General features: G+C 32.3%; 1 protein-coding gene across 2 annotated transcripts in view; it reads left to right on the top strand.

Moving 5' to 3' along the window:
• Window positions 1-17194, top strand: part of LOC111044778 (TWiK family of potassium channels protein 18) — a 146849-nt gene extending 129655 nt beyond the window's left edge. For both annotated transcript variants that reach the window (XM_039441580.1, XM_022329999.2), the window contains exons 2-6: window positions 1162-1633; window positions 11212-11420; window positions 11973-12115; window positions 14359-14663; window positions 15855-17194. In XM_039441580.1, coding sequence (XP_039297514.1) covers window positions 1162-1633; window positions 11212-11420; window positions 11973-12115; window positions 14359-14653 — 1119 coding nt within the window. In that variant the 3' untranslated portion in view covers window positions 14654-14663; window positions 15855-17194. The remainder of the gene's footprint in view (window positions 1-1161; window positions 1634-11211; window positions 11421-11972; window positions 12116-14358; window positions 14664-15854) is intronic.
• Window positions 17195-17963: the final 769 nt, after the last annotated feature.

Raw genomic sequence — 17963 nt, 5'->3', positions numbered from 1 at the left:
CACACCCTCTCTCACACACACATTCACTTTTCTCTTACTAGCCACCCTTAGTACAAAGTGGCAACAGTGTTGGTAGAGACGGGTGGTGGTGTCAAGAGCAAGCTTTGACCTTGAAGGACCCATTTTCGTTTGGCCAACTATAATTCCAGTAGATCCATCTTTTTGAAATTGTCTTCTCTGATTAGGTTCACGTGAAATTAATCAGGATTAAAATTTAACCGGCTTTTGTGCAACCGGGCCTTTGTGAGGGGAATTTTTGCATTCCTCTGGGAATTAATCTCAATTTACTGTGATTAGATAGAACATTTCTGTATGAACTATGAATGTTATTATAATTCCTTCTTTTGTAATAAATGTTTTATGCTTTTGTACTCCAGAGCGAAGCTCGGTCCCCGATATACAACTCGAAATAATAATTATGTATCGTTTAAAAAATCTCAATTAGCACAAGGAAATTAGTTCTTTGATACTATTAGAATAGGCTCAAAATTGTGTTCTATAATGATGGAATTCAACTATTTTTCTGAATTTTAATAAGAATGAATTAAAAATTCTGTTATGAAACAATATGAACATCTCTGATAACCTGATATGAGTTATAAAATCGTTATATACTAAAATTATTTATTGCGTGAAACACACCATTTGATTACAGGGTTTGATTTTTACCACACGACATCCTTTAATCAGCAATTCGATTGTACATCAATAAAAACTGGTATATGCCTTCACGGTTTAGATCTTTGTCGCATCTTGATAAGCTCTGCAAGAACTCCATGTTATACCAAGAGCTACAGAGTATAGACTGTCTAATAGTTGGAAATTATAACTTTGATGGACCTGTACAGAACACGGAAATGGGAATCCCGCAGTAAAAGTCTAAGTGTGGAATAACGTCACTAAACTTAACAGGATGGGGGCATACGCTTCATTGCACAAGGGTCGACAATGTGCTAAATCTACCTGCTAAAGGGTTTCGCAGTTGTATTGTTCTAACTTGACCGTCCCATGCCCCCATTGAGATAGGTTTTACCCGTTTCCTCTGATTACAGTCACTCCCTTGTGTACGTTCACAGAATACGCTAAAGCAACTATTATATAGACATAATTGAAGTGTATGAATAGGCTAAGCCATTGTGATCGATATTAAAATTGTTTCAGATGGAGAGAAAAAGAGGTGGATCACGGAGATCGTATGGAGCAGGTGCCGGTGGAGTGGGTGGTGGGGGTAGACGACGCAAAGCGTGGACCGAACAATGCAAAGACTATGTGCGCAATTTTGTTGCGTTCATGTTCAGCAACATCGGAATAATTGGACTGGTGATCGGCTACACAATAGCTGGCTCATTCATGTTTATGGCGATTGAAAAAGAATCAGTAAACACGAAGGTGGACCAAGTGGTGAGAGCTAGGAACACAACTGTTGCCAACTTATGGCAGGCTACATGTTGCACGATCAATTTGTTCTCCGAGGAGACATGGCGCAACACAGTGCATGTTGAGCTGCTTGCCTTCCAGAAGAGCGTCGTCAATGCCGTGCAAAATGATGGCTATGAAGGCGAACAGCTTAATGGCAACCGATGGTCGTTCTCTGGTGCATTTCTCTACTCGCTCAGTGTCATCACCACAATTGGTAAGCTGAATTTCTTATTATCTATTCAAACTTCTCATTATTCTAGAATATTTCATTCATTCAACCTACCGGTATCGAATACTGTATATGGAATTCAAATATTTATTGTATCCTCGAAAATGCATGAATTCAAAAAGGTCCAACTATAAATGAATAATTCTTCTCACCTAAAATGAGTCTGTGTGTAAAGAAGGGTTGCTTGTGAAATATTGTACTCATGACATAGAAAAATGTTTTCCTAAACAACAAATAGTTATAGAATTCCATTTCAACTTTCCGGTAGTCGCGCCCTACTCAATCAGACGAGCAGTCGCGTGTTGTAATTTTTACAACATCCAATTTTCCAAGTGTTATGTTCTTTGTTTACTGTCAAAACATATTAATTTATTGTATAATTACTATTCCCATCTCATTGGATTATTTTACGCCTATAAACATTTGGATGATTACCATTTCGTTGCCCAAAAAGGTACACCAAGCAAAGCCATCAATTCTGTGTTATTGGTTCGTATATTGGTTACAGTCCCCCTATACAGTCTTTCCCTATCATACGTATGCACTGTCGCGACTAAATAGCACCTAAAGACTTAACCATTGCTCGGTTGATATTGCAACTCAGCCGAGTGATGGGGGGGGGAGTTTTGGAATGCACAGGTGACTCATTCACTGACACCACCCCATTCAATAGTTTTGTGCAGCAAAAAACTGACACTTGTACTTTTTACAACAGCGGGACTGCCGGAAGGTTAATCATATCGCAAGTCAAGATATATATGTTTGAAAAAAGCCAAAAAACAAACAATTTAACTATCAAAATTAAGTTGAATTGATAAATTAAAATAAGCCTATAACCCTCCTCGATGTAAATTCAGAATCTTTGTGCAAAATTAATCATTCGTATACTTATAAAATTCAGGTAAAAACAACAGGCACTCGCCCAAAACTGCTTCAAACTTAAATTTAGAATACACAGTCTAGAGGTTATGTAAAAGAGATAACTTGATTCACACTTAATTTTGTGCCCAAAAAATGTATCTACTAAAATGTTGAATTTATCAGATCAATTAATTTCAAAATACGAAATACAAATGAAAAACTTCCACCACAATTGCAAAAAATATTTGAAATTTCACTTTGAACCACGATAAAAATAAAATTTTACCCTGTACTTATCATACACAATCAGTTCGATAATAGTTCAGGCGTGATAATTCGTCAAAAACGATCATTCAAAGCTTTAAACTTATTCATAATAATGCTTGATTGACACTTGGAATTACAAGCTTTTTGGAATTTAAAATTCAAGAATGATAAAAGAAACAAGAATTTGTAGTCATACAATAATTTAAGATCAGCAAAATAAAGGATAATATAGGCTAAAAAGAATAGAATGTATTCATTTAAATTCATTCAATCAATAACATTTTCATAGGAATGTTTTTATACAATTAAGCTAGAATTATATATATATATATATATATATATATATATATATATATATATATATATATATATATATATATACTTAATTTTCATATTAAGTAAATTTTGACATTTGAATTATAAAAAGAAAGTTTTTATACAGTACTATGCACCATAATTACTATGTAGTACTATGCAGTACTATGCTAATATAATTAATTTATTATGCAACTAAAATAATTAAATAAATTATTGAAGTATTCCAATAGGGCTTCTTGATTTGTAAATTAATAAAAGATAATTCCATAGTCAGGTGAAATAAAAACGATGTTGTAAGTTCCACATAATTAATTTGAGCCTGTGGAACTGACAACATCTTTTTTATTTCACCTTACTAATGAGAAATTCCACAATATCTCTGTTCATAGTGTAAATAATTCCATAGTAGCCTATTGTGTTTTATACATAAAGGTTTTGGAAAGGCTGTTATGGAATTATTTTCATTTATTAATAGATTAAAAATATATTTTACTGTAAAGTTTCACTTTACAATTGAAAATTATATATCACTTTTCGATTAAAAATAATTTTAGTTGAATTTATTGAAAACTCAAAAACGATTCGTACGAACAATAATGCGCCATATGTAGTGATGGATATTTAGTGTACATCCGTGTGTAGTATTTGTACCCAAGTATTTTGGTTTAATCTTTCATTTGAATGTAGAAATACTTGTTACTGAAAAAATGTTTCAGTACTGCAGACGAGCTTTATTGCCAATCAAACATAATCTTTTTGTGAAAAGTTTTTGGGTTTGAATGTAGGAGTGTTGTGGAATTCCAGAGCTGGAAAACTCTGTTTTTGGTAGGAAAACTAATTAGGGTACAGAGAACTCATAAAACGTTCAACTTGCCCTCCCCAGTCCAGTCGGACAAAGTTTGGACCTTATCGTCAACTTTGTTCATTTCAATCTCTCATCTCCTTTTCCACTGCTTTTGATATTGAGTTTGAAAATCCAGAATCTAGATACCGTAACTTATTTTTCATAGAGACTGTGGATACATGAAGGCTACAGTTAATATGAAAAAGCATATAACTTAATCGAATTGAATCGAATTTACTATTTTCAGAGATGAACAATACAGATTAAAGAAAATCAATTTGAACTATCATCCAAGTCAGTTTATTTTATGATACAGCCCATTTTGTTAAGCCCATGTCTCGATTAGATCAGGTCCTGTGTCTCGATTAGACCAGGTATCGTTTAGACCACCTGTGTAATCGAATACCTGCAGTAATCGAAGAATTCAGTCTCGTTTAGCCGAGGTGTGCGTTTAGACCAGAGATAGATTCAAATAACTTTAAATTCGGTTTTTGAAAAATGATTTTTATTGAATAACATGATGTTAACACAACGAGAGCTGAGCACCGACTGACGGTCCGGGCGCTCCGAGCGGCTCATGACAATAAAGACAATGCAAATCTAAAATTGATTACTAATGACTTATTACACTATTGATCTACATAACTCCTCCCTCCTAAAATTCAAGTTCGCTCACGAACTTCCAAAAATGACTAAAAGCTATGAATTACCAAAAATTTCAGTTAATTATGATAGAGCTGGAGGAGCGTATACTAGGTCTACAGTTGAAGGCATATGAATAATCTTTGGATTATCAACATCACTACACAAACAATTCTTCAATTTGGGATAGAGAACAATAACAATAACAATGATTATCAATAGACCAGAAAAACTGATACCATGTGGGTAGATGACCCAAATATCATACAAATCCTCTTCTTCTGTATCAACATTTGATAAATGAATGTTTTCTATTTTTTCTAAATTTCTCATGTCAAACTTTTGTTTATGAGTAATTTCAGGAATGAATGACAATTTTTGACCAAAAGTAGTGATTGAAGAGAAAGGTAATCTTATATCTGTCATCAAGTCATCAAGTTCTAAATTTAACAAAAATGAGATTGGCGAATTGATTTTGACATTATTGATGTTAATTTGATTTACTCTAAAGCCAATTACACAATTACATCTTTCATAGTATTTCAAGTATGGTTCAACATTTAATTATTCGATCTTCTTACATTGTTTCAAAGGTTCATTATGGAATGATAGAATAAATTCGTCAGTTACAATTTTAGAATCTTTACAAAAAGAATTATTTGAGAAGTCCTTACAATTATACAATTTCAAAATTTTGTTATCTTTCGAAACAGATAAAACATCTTCAGTTAATTTCATTGTGAATACTTTCGAACCATTTTGTACAGGATATGAGAGTAAATCGTACCTATCAAAAATCACATTGAGCTTAGGAATATCAATTATATAAGTTAATAGATTTTTCGGCAATATGCATGTAGCTTTGCTTATCTCCCACAACACTTTCAAATCATTACTGGCTAAAGAATAATTCTTATTATTTACAATTTTTTGTGATAATATGGAAGGTTGAAGCTTTCTATTTTCACAATACAAAATTGAATCAATTATGTCGTTAATTTCATCATCCAAAAGCTCTAAAGTAACAGAAATAAAAGATACAATTTAAAGTTTTTCAATTGAATCCAAAGTTTCGTTTGTAATTTTATTCAAAATCTTTAAAAAAAAAATCTGCAAAATCTGCATTATTAGAATTAATTCTCTTAATATAATAATTGTACTTTTTTATCATATTTTCGTTCAAGGCAAGGCAATGTTTGCTCTTTCATTTTTCACTAGATGCAATTCATTATTTTCAATTTTCTCGATTATATCATTAAAATGAGATTTATCATCAGCAGTTATCAGACCGGTTATCCAAGAGATTGCGTTTCCTAATCCATCGAATTAGCCTCTTTTTATCCGTCCACTGTGTGACATGTCTTTATGAGAGATTGATTCTAATTTGAAATACAATTTTTTGTTTAATTTTTGCAAAGAGGATACAATGTCATAAATCGATTAGAGAAGGGAAATAAGTTCAGTCTGTAAATCAGTTATATTTGAATAGTGGATGATTTTATAAGTCTCATTGATTATCGTCAATTGTCCAGTCTTAATCGGAATTATTCCCGCTGAGTCAGTCAAGTCTGTCAAGTGGTACGTCAACACCAGAGCCGGAAGGCAAAGGACTAGTCCTATCATTATTCTTATCTGCATCTGAAACAACATTTTTGGTTTTAACTATTCTTGGTCTCTTAAGTCTATTAGGGTGAAGTTTCAGAACTCCTCTCTTACTTTGATATTTATTTGGTCCAATTCGAGTAGCTGGGAAATATTTTGGCAAGTGCTTTTTATTTTGGATATTTCTCACGAGCTTTTGATTTTCTTCATATTCCGATTTTTCACGATTTTTGTTAAGCTTTTCTGTTCTAGTATGTTTTTCGTTCTCGATTTTAGCTCTATTTATCTCATGTAACATTTCAAGTTCCTTGAAATGTTCATTAGCGCTAAGTTCTGTGATTTGTGCTTATGAAACGTTTTACCTTCGTGATATCTTTGAATTGTCAAGCTGTTCGTCTTTGTCGGTCACATCAATCAATTTCTTCAAATGAATTATGAATTTAATCTCGTCCAACGCTTGGGTTAGTTCTTCAGTGAAAGTCTGAATTATTTTGTTTTTCCAATCTTTAAGTGTACTTCCATGAACGTCGCCATAAATTCCATAAGTCAGTATAGGATTAAGGTACGTTTTAATTTCGTCAACGTTATTTTTAATGTCGTCAGGATTATTTTGTAAAGAAGAAAGTTATTCTTTGTTTACCAAAAACTTTTTTGAAATTCGGTTTGGATTTACCACGCTTTATAATCAATTGATTATGTTCAATATTCACGGGTCTAGTCTCATCTGTAATGTGAACTCTATAGCATTAGAACTTTCCTGTGAATGAACTGTCATTAAACTATCATTGTCACTGTCATTATGTATGTCTTGTTCTTGATTGAATTCAGGTAAAGGGGCTGTCAAAAAGTTATTTAAACTATTATTGTCACTGTCGTTACGATCGTCTCGTTAATTGTCATGTTTCTGTCAGTTACACAATCAAGTATTTCGTCCAACATTTCTTGGTCAATTACGTACAGGAGCAGGAGCATTTTCGGTATTATTTAGCATGTCGTCTAACATCTGTTGAGCAAGTTGTGGATTTGTTCCTGTTTCTTTATTTTGGACTTCAATAGGATTTCTGCTAAGAGCATCGGCAACTATAAATTCGATTTGCCTTGTAGGTATTCAATGTCAAAGTTGAATTGTTCTAATAACAATTTCCATCGAACTAGCTTAGAGTTGGGCTCTTTTAATGAATGAAGCCACACTAGCGGCTTGTGATTAGTTCTCACGGTCAACTTGTTTCCGTACAAATAAGGACGATGCTTAATAGACCAAACTACAGCGAGCAACTCTTTTTCAATTGTTGACGAGTTGGTTTCCGCTGGGTTCAAAGTTCTTGGTGCAAACGAGATCGGATGTTCACCATCATCAAACTTCTGAGAAAGAACGGAACCAATAGCTTTGTTTGAAGCATCGGTACAAAGAATGTATGGTCTATTCAAATCGGGTAATCTGAGTACAGGAGTGGTTATGATGTGATCTTTAAACGCTCATTGAACGTTGATAAAGAAGCGTTTATGATGTGATCTTTAAACGATCATTGAACGCTGATAAAGATCATTGAACGCTTCAACAACTAAGGATTCATCTTTATTATTGAACGTGACATTTTTTCTGAGAGAATGAGATAGAGGCTGTGCTATTTTAGCAAAATTCTTAATTAACTTTCTGTAATAACCACAAAGTCCTAAAAATTGTTTCACATTTTACTGATTTTGGGGAATAGGAGAATTTTTAATTGCTTGCACTCTCAATGGATTTGGTTTTATACCTTCACGAGAAATCACATGACATAAAAATAATAATTATTCTCTATGGAAGAATTCAGTTTTGTCAAGTTGAAATTTACAATTATTGAATTTCTGCAATCTTTTGAAAACAGTTTCCAAGTGTCTCATATGTTCTTTTAGAGAGTCGGAAACACAATTATATCATCAATATAAACTAACACATTTGGTAAATCAGCAAAAATCATATTTACAGCACGTTGAAAACAAGGTGGTCCATTTTTGAGACCAAAAGGGAGTCGCAAAAATTCATAATGCCCTGTTTCAGTGGAAAAGGCTGTTTTGAGAATGGATTCCTCTTCTAATTCAATTTGATGGAATCCGGATTTCAGGTCAATAGTTGAGAAATAATTAGCCTATTTTACCAAATAAGTCTTCAATATTCGGCAGTGGAAAACGATCGTCTTTAGTTTTCAGATTCAATTTACGATAATCAACTACTTATCTCACCTTTCTTTTGCCTGATGCATCAGGCTTTTTGGGGACAACCCACAAAGGTGAATTATATGAAGAGTTTGAATTTCGTATTATCTTATTCTCTAATAGTTTGTCAATTTCTTCTTTTATATCTTGTTGGAATGCATAGGGATACCTGTAATTTTTTGTGTACACGGGTTCCTCATCAGTTGTATTAATTCTATGTTTCAAAATATTTGTAGCTGTTAACGGTTCATTGTTATATTTGATAATTTGCGGATACTTTAATATCAGATCAACTATTTTGATCCTTTTCCTCACTGTTCATGTGATCAGGTCTTAACAATGGAGGTAAATTTTCGTTTGGACAATTGGTCGACTCATTTACGAAAATTTCAACTGGTTCCAACTTGAATTTTTCAAGTTGTGTCTCTTTGCAATCATCAGAATGAAAATCAATACTTATAACATTATCTACAGATTCTACTAATACTTCCTTAAAATCTAAATCAACATTTTCAAGCACAAATATTTCATTTTCACTTTCACAAGGAATAAACAATTTATTCCAACCCTTTTTTATTTTCAAAGGGCCCACTCCATACTATGGTAGGATAGTAGACGAGTCAAATCTAAGGCAATTGGCCGTGAAATCTACTTGTGCTTCCAATTGCTGTAGTGTTTCATACCCTAGCAAAATGTCATACTTCTGGGAAAACTCATGCAACAAAAAATCAGATTCTAAATCTTTTCCTAAAATATACATGGAATTCATCTTAACTTTATATTCTCCATAGGAATTTCCTGCTGGAGTACTTATGCAAAACTTACAAGATATCAATTCGGTTTTTTCATTTAGTACATGTTTCCTAACAAAATTATATCGACTACCAGTATCAACTAAAATTTTCAAATTGTTTTTCTGAAGATATGGTAGTTCTGTATGCATAGAGTTCAATTCAACATTTAACCTGGGTTTTTGTTGTTCATGCTTAGCTCTAAAAAATTAATTCGCTCGGTCAAATCAGCAATGATTTGATCTTTTTCGTCCATATGCTCAACATCCATTTCGGTGGTGTGCATTGGTGTCTTGAATTTGGGGTTGGTCGAAGCAGTTCTCATGGAAACGTCCGTATTCGGCAACTGTTGTCTGAACTTTTTAGAGCCTGTCCCTCTACATTCTCAAGTTTGTATTTAGTCACAATTGTTGTTCGTTTCGCTACTAACCTGTTCAGGAAATGAAAGGGATGTTCATTAGGATCTCATATTTATCAACTCAGACATCAGTTGAGGGATTGACCTACTATCTGCGAATTTTTTAAAGCTGTAATAAGTTCTGGAATGGTGGAACACTCGTTGTTATGTGCTACTTGTTTAGCTTCACCATGTAATTTTTTCAAATTTGTGTAAAATTGTCCAATGATTTCCCTTAGCTTCTTCAATATTATCTACGGTATATTCCCCATGAAGCTGAGAAACCACTTCCACAAAATTCAGTAATTCACTAGGGTCTCCAGAATAGTCCGATATTAGATTGAGAAGTAACTAAGGTATAAGTTTTTACACTTTGGCCATGGTTAGATTAATTTGCGAAAGCTTATGTTCAAGAAGTTGAGTTGAAGATGGTGGTATTGAGTCGGTGTCAGGTTCTTCATCCTCCACAAATCTCCTTGCTCCTTGACCCACTCCAATTGATAAGGAAGGGAATCGATGACTTGATGATCTCGATCCACCAGGACTAGAGATCTGAGGTGAATCCAGACTGGAGTTGAAGATGAAGTTCTTGGCGACTCACAATTAAGAGTTGTCACTCATTTTTTCCAAAAATATTTCAAAGTCCCAATTTGGATAAAAGTTCGAAAATTCGGCACTTTAAATTACCAAAAAATCTGTGGGTCCCTGTTTGGGCGCCAGATAGATTTAAATAACTTTAAATTCGGTTTAAGAAAATGATTTTTATTGAATAACATGATGTACACAATACGAGAGCTGAGCACTGACTGACGGTCTGGGCGCTCCAAGCGGCTCATGACAATAAAGACTATGCAAATTTAAAATTGACTAATAATGACTAATTGATCTAATAATGACTAATTACACTATTGATCTACATAACTCAGGTCCTATTTAAACCTGGAGTAATCGGAAAAGTTCGACCTTTGGTAAACGAACACCTACACTAATCGAAACGGGCACCTGAACTAAGCGAAACATGCCCTTTGTGAGTAAGAGTTAGTGCACTAGTATAATCCAGCGATATATCTATATTATATAGAGAATTTGAATTCACTATTCAAAATAAATACCAAACATTTCTAATATTGAGAAATACATATTATTATTGGAACTATGAAATTCAAAAATAGACTCATTTGAGGAACTTTGAAACTTGGACTAAATAAATAAAAAATAATAAATATCCTTATTTATCTTAATTGGGGCTAAGACCCATACAAAGAGTCACTATCACTTGGATTAACTTCATGAAACTTATGAAAAAGTGTGTACAGTAGAACAGTGGGTACCATAAAATTATAAAATACAGTAATAAAATATTGCTGGGTTGTATCTATAAATATCATCAAAAGATAAAATTCATACAAAAGAGCAGTATAAACTTTAGTTTGTATAAATACAGTAATAAAATATTGCTGGGTTGTATCTATAAATATCATCAAAAGATAAAATTCATACAAAAGAGCAGTATAAACTTTAGTTTGTATTTATTGACATATTCTAAAAAAATCATTACCAGTACCTTACCATAACTTCTTTCAATGTAGGCTATTTCTCATATTCTTATATTACCATTGAAAAATCAATAATTTCGATTTTCCAGGCTATGGAAATGTGGCCCCAAGAACGGAATGGGGGAAGCTGGCTACAATTCTATACGCCATAGCTGGAATGCCTTTGTTTCTTCTCTACTTGTCAAATATTGGTGATTTACTTGCAAAAAGCTTCAAATGGACTTATGCCAAATGCTGTCTTTGTCGTGGCTGTGCTAGGAGGCGGCGCCAAATGTCCACTGTAAATAACTGTAGTCAGGTAAGAGAAAAACAAAGTATAAAAATCAACTAAACCTCTCTAATCATCAGCTCCTATTGAAATACGTTTACCATACGTTTATTGTTCACAACCCATCGAAGGCATCAGATCCAGTAGGGTACTACACGAAATCTAACAACTTTATTTCATATGTATTTGGATATTGCAATTATTCAAATGCTTATGAATTCATTATTATTATTAAACAAAAATAAATAAATTATTTTCAAATAATAATAATCATATTTGATGATTTTATGTAGTGGTTCATATCAATATCCTGATGCTTTAATTTGGGTGAAATACGGTATCTCTCAACTACTATTCTTGCTCCAACAATGACTTAAGCATATTCGAATTGCGTTATAACTTATTAGGTACTGTATACTGTACACGCTATTATATTTTTTGAATTATCAAAAACGACCTCATGCACGATCTCAACACAGCTTATCACTTTGTAATGAACTAATCACTTTGTAATGAAGAGTACTAATTGTTATCTTGCGTTATTTAGATCAATCCAACAATCAATGTTGTTTCTGTTTTCAGGCAGCTGCATCTGACTCAGCAGTGGCAGCTGAAGACAGCTGCTCGAGTCGAGAGAGCAGTGGAAGTGCAACGGTCAGTGATGACGATGATGATCCTCAAACTGTCACCGTGCCTATCACACTCTGCTTAGCAATCATGGTCGGGTGAGTAAAAAAAAATAGTTATTTGTGCAACTAGTGCGCAAAGTGACAGTTTGCTGCACCAAAAGAAACGTTTACGCACGAGCCGTAGGCGAGGGCGGAATGGTTTCTTGAGTGAACTTTGCGCACGTATTTCACTTTAAATTTCTCCTACAGTTACCATTGAATATGAAAAGAGTGGTTGATTATGGCTAAAATGATGGCTGAAATCCATCAAATGTTTGTCTGTATAATTTTGTTATTAATAACAACTTTAATTCATTTTAAACTTGATAATCCAATTGAAAATTAATAATAGATAATTTATTCTAATTAAAAGTTAAATTAATTAATTCAATTAATTTGGAAATTTGAATAATTTTTAATAAATATTAATTTTTCAACCAATCAATTTATGAATGAAAAAATATTATTTGAAATAATGAATATTCAAATGTATAATTCAATGAGTTCTCATTTTTATTTATTTGAAAATCAGAAAAAATATAGATAGAACAAATTCGCATTCAAAATACACGCCAACAATGTCAACAGCTGATTGAGATGGCTGCAAGATAATACGCAAAGTATTAAGAGTACGGTACGCAAAGTAATACTTTGCACACTAGTGCGGAAAAGTGATTCTTTACGTTCTGTAATCAGTGCAGGAATGGTCACTTTTCAAGGTAACTGTAGGAAAAAAACATTTTCAGAACAATTTTGGGTGTAAATTGCTACTGTATATAATATTTTGCTATTCTCGAAAAATATTACACATCGAACTTTCAATTTGTTTTAATTTTTCTTTGAGGTACCTCGATGATATTTTCATTTTAATATCATACAATATACAATATATCATACTCTGGATCACAGAAATTTTTTTTAATAAAATATATTTCTATAAATAAATATTATGATAATACAGTGAACATTTCTCATACTATTGTAGATTGACTTCCATTATATTATTTAGCTCATGACTTCAAAGCAAAATATGATTTCAAGTATAAATATTTCTAATATTATATTGTACCCACATCTATGTATAATATTGCTTTATTCACACGTTTTAATCGCCAAAAAAAGTTGAACATCTGACTATAAGTTTGCTCACTTGTACACTCCAAAGCACTATGATTTCAAGTATAAATATTGCTAATATTATATTGTACCCACATCTATGTATAATATTGCATTATACAGAGTTTTTACGAACTCCCTACCAATACTCTAGGACATTGTTCCTGGTTAAGAAACATATCTGAATATCATATTTAAATTGTCCGGAAGTCTTCAGTTACTCACACAGCGGCCATTTTGCTTTTTTCACTTATTATTTTTTCTAAATAATTATTGAACATACGAAATTCAAACTTTGCACAATCATTCATAACAACTAGACAAAGCTACAAAAAAATTATGATAATTTTTCAAATTCATAAAACAAAATGGCGGCCATTTAAAATTGTGTTTCTTAAATAACTAAGAAACCGATGGTTTTACAAAAAATTACAACAATAACTTTTTTTAGTAAATTCAAGTACCTATCGATTGATTCCTGATTTTTCAAGGTTTGGCCAATATTAACTGATATATGGCAGCTTTAGTGATAGATGACTTAATTTTTAATTTTGATTTTTTTTTTAATTTTATAAAATTATTTCATTAAGAAATATTTAGTTATAAAAGTATTATCAGTATGATTCAAGACTATTTGTTGTACCATTCACTTTGAAAAATGTAGCCAGAAACACCTTAAATCTATAATTATCGAATCAAAAAAAGGAATGATTTATCAGATAATTGTGCTGAGTTTGATAATATTTGCTTACTGAAAAGAAATTTGAAAATTTTGTTGGGTAAATTATACTTTAGATAAGGCATAATGAAATTCATGAATAATGTATTGTTTTGTTGTAATACAATTTGTTCTATTTTTTTCTATGTAAGTTCAGGCTGAGAGCTGAAGTTCAAAGTTTCTTAAGAGTTGAGTCAACAATTTATCAGTTTATATCATGATAATATTCATTGTTGGGCCGCGGTAAATTCTTGTAAAAATAACTTTCACTAATATATAGCCTATATTTATATTTGAATTTACAGGTTTTGTAAATGGTACTTTGTCATGCAGCCTCTTTAAGGTTTGCTTAAGGTAGCTTATATTAAGTCAATAAACGTTTTCTCTGTTCTATTCTATTAAAAATGTGTCATTAAATATGTCAAATTTGAAGGAAAATTAAACTGACATATGACAATTTGAACAGGTATGTGTACGGTGGGGCCGTGCTATTTTCGCGTTGGGAGTCTTGGGACCTTCTAGACGGTTCCTACTTCTGTTTCATTTCTCTGAGCACGATTGGCTTTGGAGATATTGTTCCGAGAGACGACAAGATTACCTCATTGCAGGGCGTAGGTCTCAGCTTCATCTTCTGCTCCATGTACCTGATGCTTGGCATGGCTTTGATTGCCATGTGCTTCAATCTGATGCAGGAGGAGGTTGTTCATAAGTTCAGAACTTGTGGCGATGTGCTTAGAAGGATTGTTCGTTGTCGGAGGTAGCAGGTCCCAGGTAAATCTTATACACAGGCTTATCAAAAATCATACGGAAAACGAGTTTTGGGAGTTGATTCTGCATTTATACAGTATATGATAATAAAATTATCATAGCATATAGAGGCCCAGGTATGCTTTGTTACCATCTAGCTTACCGGGTCTAAGATTACACAGAACTCTTATAAAACTTTCAATAGGCACAGTTAAAAAAGTCATATATAGAAATGTTCAAGGTTTTTACAACAATGATGCAAATACAATAGTGTTCATTTTATTTGAACAATCGAATGAAATTGGTGTCAAAGCTGTAAATGCCTACCGGTACTATAACATTTTCGTGTTTAACGTGAGATTAATATTTTCAACACTATTTCATAAATATTAAATGACAGTGAATTTTTAAAATACTTTTTTGGAATTTCAATTCTGAGATTTGTTTGTTTGTTTGTTTGTTTTTAATATCTTCCCAGAGACTCTTAAAGATAGGCCCAAAGTGATGTACATTTTTCAGGAAAAAATTATGACTATTCAAATTTCGCTTCATAATAACGAATCAAAACAAACGCACATTTATTCGCCATATAGTGGAGTCTGAATGAGTTCCAAAACACTGGGACACTATTTTCGGCGAAGGGAGTACCTACAGTACCATCGCCCATGACATAGAATTTCTTTTTTTTTCTAAAGGTAGGTAGCCTATTATAGGGGTTGTAGCCCATACCTCAACGCTAACAAAAATTATAGATGCAGTTCCCTGTATGCTGAAAATAGGGCCTAGCACTTTTAAACTCGTCCGGACTGAATAAGTAGGCCTACACATCTCAAAACATCCTAGTATTTGGGAGAAGTGAAATTCGTAACTAAACGTATTAGAGAATTGTTTGAACAGCATTTGAATATCTTCAAGTCTTTGGATTGTCTAATATTTTGTCGTATTTTGCTGTGTGAGATTTTGTTGTATTTATTATTCAAGTAAATTTATTGTTGATACACAAATGAATCAATACCGTATCGAATGAAGCAGTAGTAGCCTAGTTTGTTTGAATTACGGTATCTAACTCCACCCATTCATTCTTTGCCAACCATGAAATGAACTTATCTTGCTAAAATATTATTCATTAATTAATCGATTGATTTTTAATCGATATTTGATAATTATCATAATTAACTAATAATATTTCAAATTATTTATTTATTTGCTTTGCAGGTGAATGTAAACCACGGGTAACCTTGAACAATTTTAGGACTACCGTAGCTACATTCCATTCAATGTAGCTCCGACCTATATTGATACGTATACGTCACCAACATATGTATACATCAGCCTGTATAAATCTTATATCATCAATGATAGTGAAGATTGCATGCAGGCAAGGGTAGCTTGACAGAAGGAGAAAAGCTTCCACAGATGAACTCAACTCTATGCGACGATGCAAAAATGTGCAGAAGCAGAAACAACAAATACAAGGATCAAATGATCTGATAACACATGCGCAATCCTTCTAGGCATCGCTGAGTCTACATTATCTCACAGAGACTCACCTACAAACTATATCAAGTCACAAATTCACAATATATTTAGACTAGCTTACGTTATTTGAATTTATATTAGCCATTATGATCCTGTACAAATTTAACTGGCGCAACACCTGTTTTAATACCCTAGGCATATTACAGATAAATAATATTTTTTTTAGTCTACCATATAATTAAAGTTACATTCATGTATATAATTCAATTACATCACTAAAAAATTTACATGAGAGTTAATCAATCGAGTACCCTCATGAGACCTCAACAATATGATAACATAATAAGTTTGGAGAAAAATATGCAATCTTCCCTCGCCATCATTATTTCGGTAACAGAACATTTTAAGACAAAAGTTTACTACAACTATACTTTCAACTTGTAAGAAAAGCATTCAATCACGAAATTTTGGGGTCTATTACACTCTTTACAGTATAATATATATGATTAATTAGCCTGTGAGTTGATTTTTGTATTAAAAAATGAGCTCAGGCAATATTAAAATAGAAATATCATAAAGGAAGATTGTGTAAGGAATGTTGTCGACTCCTGTCAGGTTCTGGGTTTATCTGACGCATTCCCAGATAATATACATGGAGAACGTAATTAATTTCTACTCATATATATGCTCTGTACTATTAAAAAGTCATTCATTGCTGTCATTAAAAAATCTTTAAAAGGCAGTATAATAAGATAATATATTGTGTATTGACTCGGCCACTAAAAAATAGATGAAATTTTCTCGTACTTCTCCAGTTATTTGAAATACAGACAATTTTTGAATGATTTAGATTGATTTAAATTCTCAAGAGACGGTTCTAAACATTCAAATTGAACAGACTTTCTGGATTATTGAGCATGTTATTTTTCAATTTAAATTGATAGTGATATACTTTTGCTTTTCAAGTTCACAATCCTCATTGACTTTGTAATTAATATACTGATTGTATATCAACCTAATTGTATGTTTCAAGGGAACAAACACAAATAAAATATTATATTCACTCATTGCAGTCATTACTGTTTTATTAATTTTTTGACCATGCCTGTTTTAAACTTTCATAAGTAATTTTTCACGAGAAAATATTGAAATTAGAAATTTATTTGTTTGCCAGAAAATTCATACTTCACAAATTTGGAATAGACTAGTTCAAGTTCAACAAACAAACGCAATATTTCAAACTGAAACAAAAACATAAAAGAAAACTTGACTCATCATGAAAATATATTATAAAATAGAAATAATCAGTTTTAGGCACCACCAGCAAAAAAAATAAATCTTGCCCACTGGTGGGAGTAGAAAAAGCCAAGAACAATTTAAATCAACTAACAAGAATAAATTATTGAAATTATGGATAGTTGAAGAGCAATAAAAACAAAATTGAATGGAAAAAACAATCAAATTGGCTTTACCACCATTCTGCACCCAGCGAAAAAAGAAACTCTCCTTAAACCAGGTATCAATCATTCTATCACGAACTGTCAATTAAGAATCAAATGGAACTTATGAATCTAGTGCTCATATACATGATATATCTTTTTATGTAGCTCAACCTTGAATCGTGTACAATATGTTTTAATGATGTGTCAGGTCTTAAGTTAAAAAAGGTTTATCAGTCCTGATAAACTCATATTTGTTTTCAACAACATATGTTTAAAAACTCTTTTGAAATAGAGTCGCCTTATCGTCATTACATTAAACTCAACAAATAGGGATTCATTTGGATATAACCTGGGTTTTTTCAAAATTGCCTTAATTATGTTCCGTACTTTTGAATAAAAACAA

This window comes from Nilaparvata lugens, chromosome X, assembly GCF_014356525.2.
Source record: "Nilaparvata lugens isolate BPH chromosome X, ASM1435652v1, whole genome shotgun sequence".
Classification (NCBI taxonomy): Eukaryota; Metazoa; Arthropoda; class Insecta; order Hemiptera; family Delphacidae; genus Nilaparvata; species Nilaparvata lugens.
The sequence above is the reverse complement of the archived record's forward strand: the minus strand, read 5'-3'. Positions and strand labels throughout refer to the sequence as shown.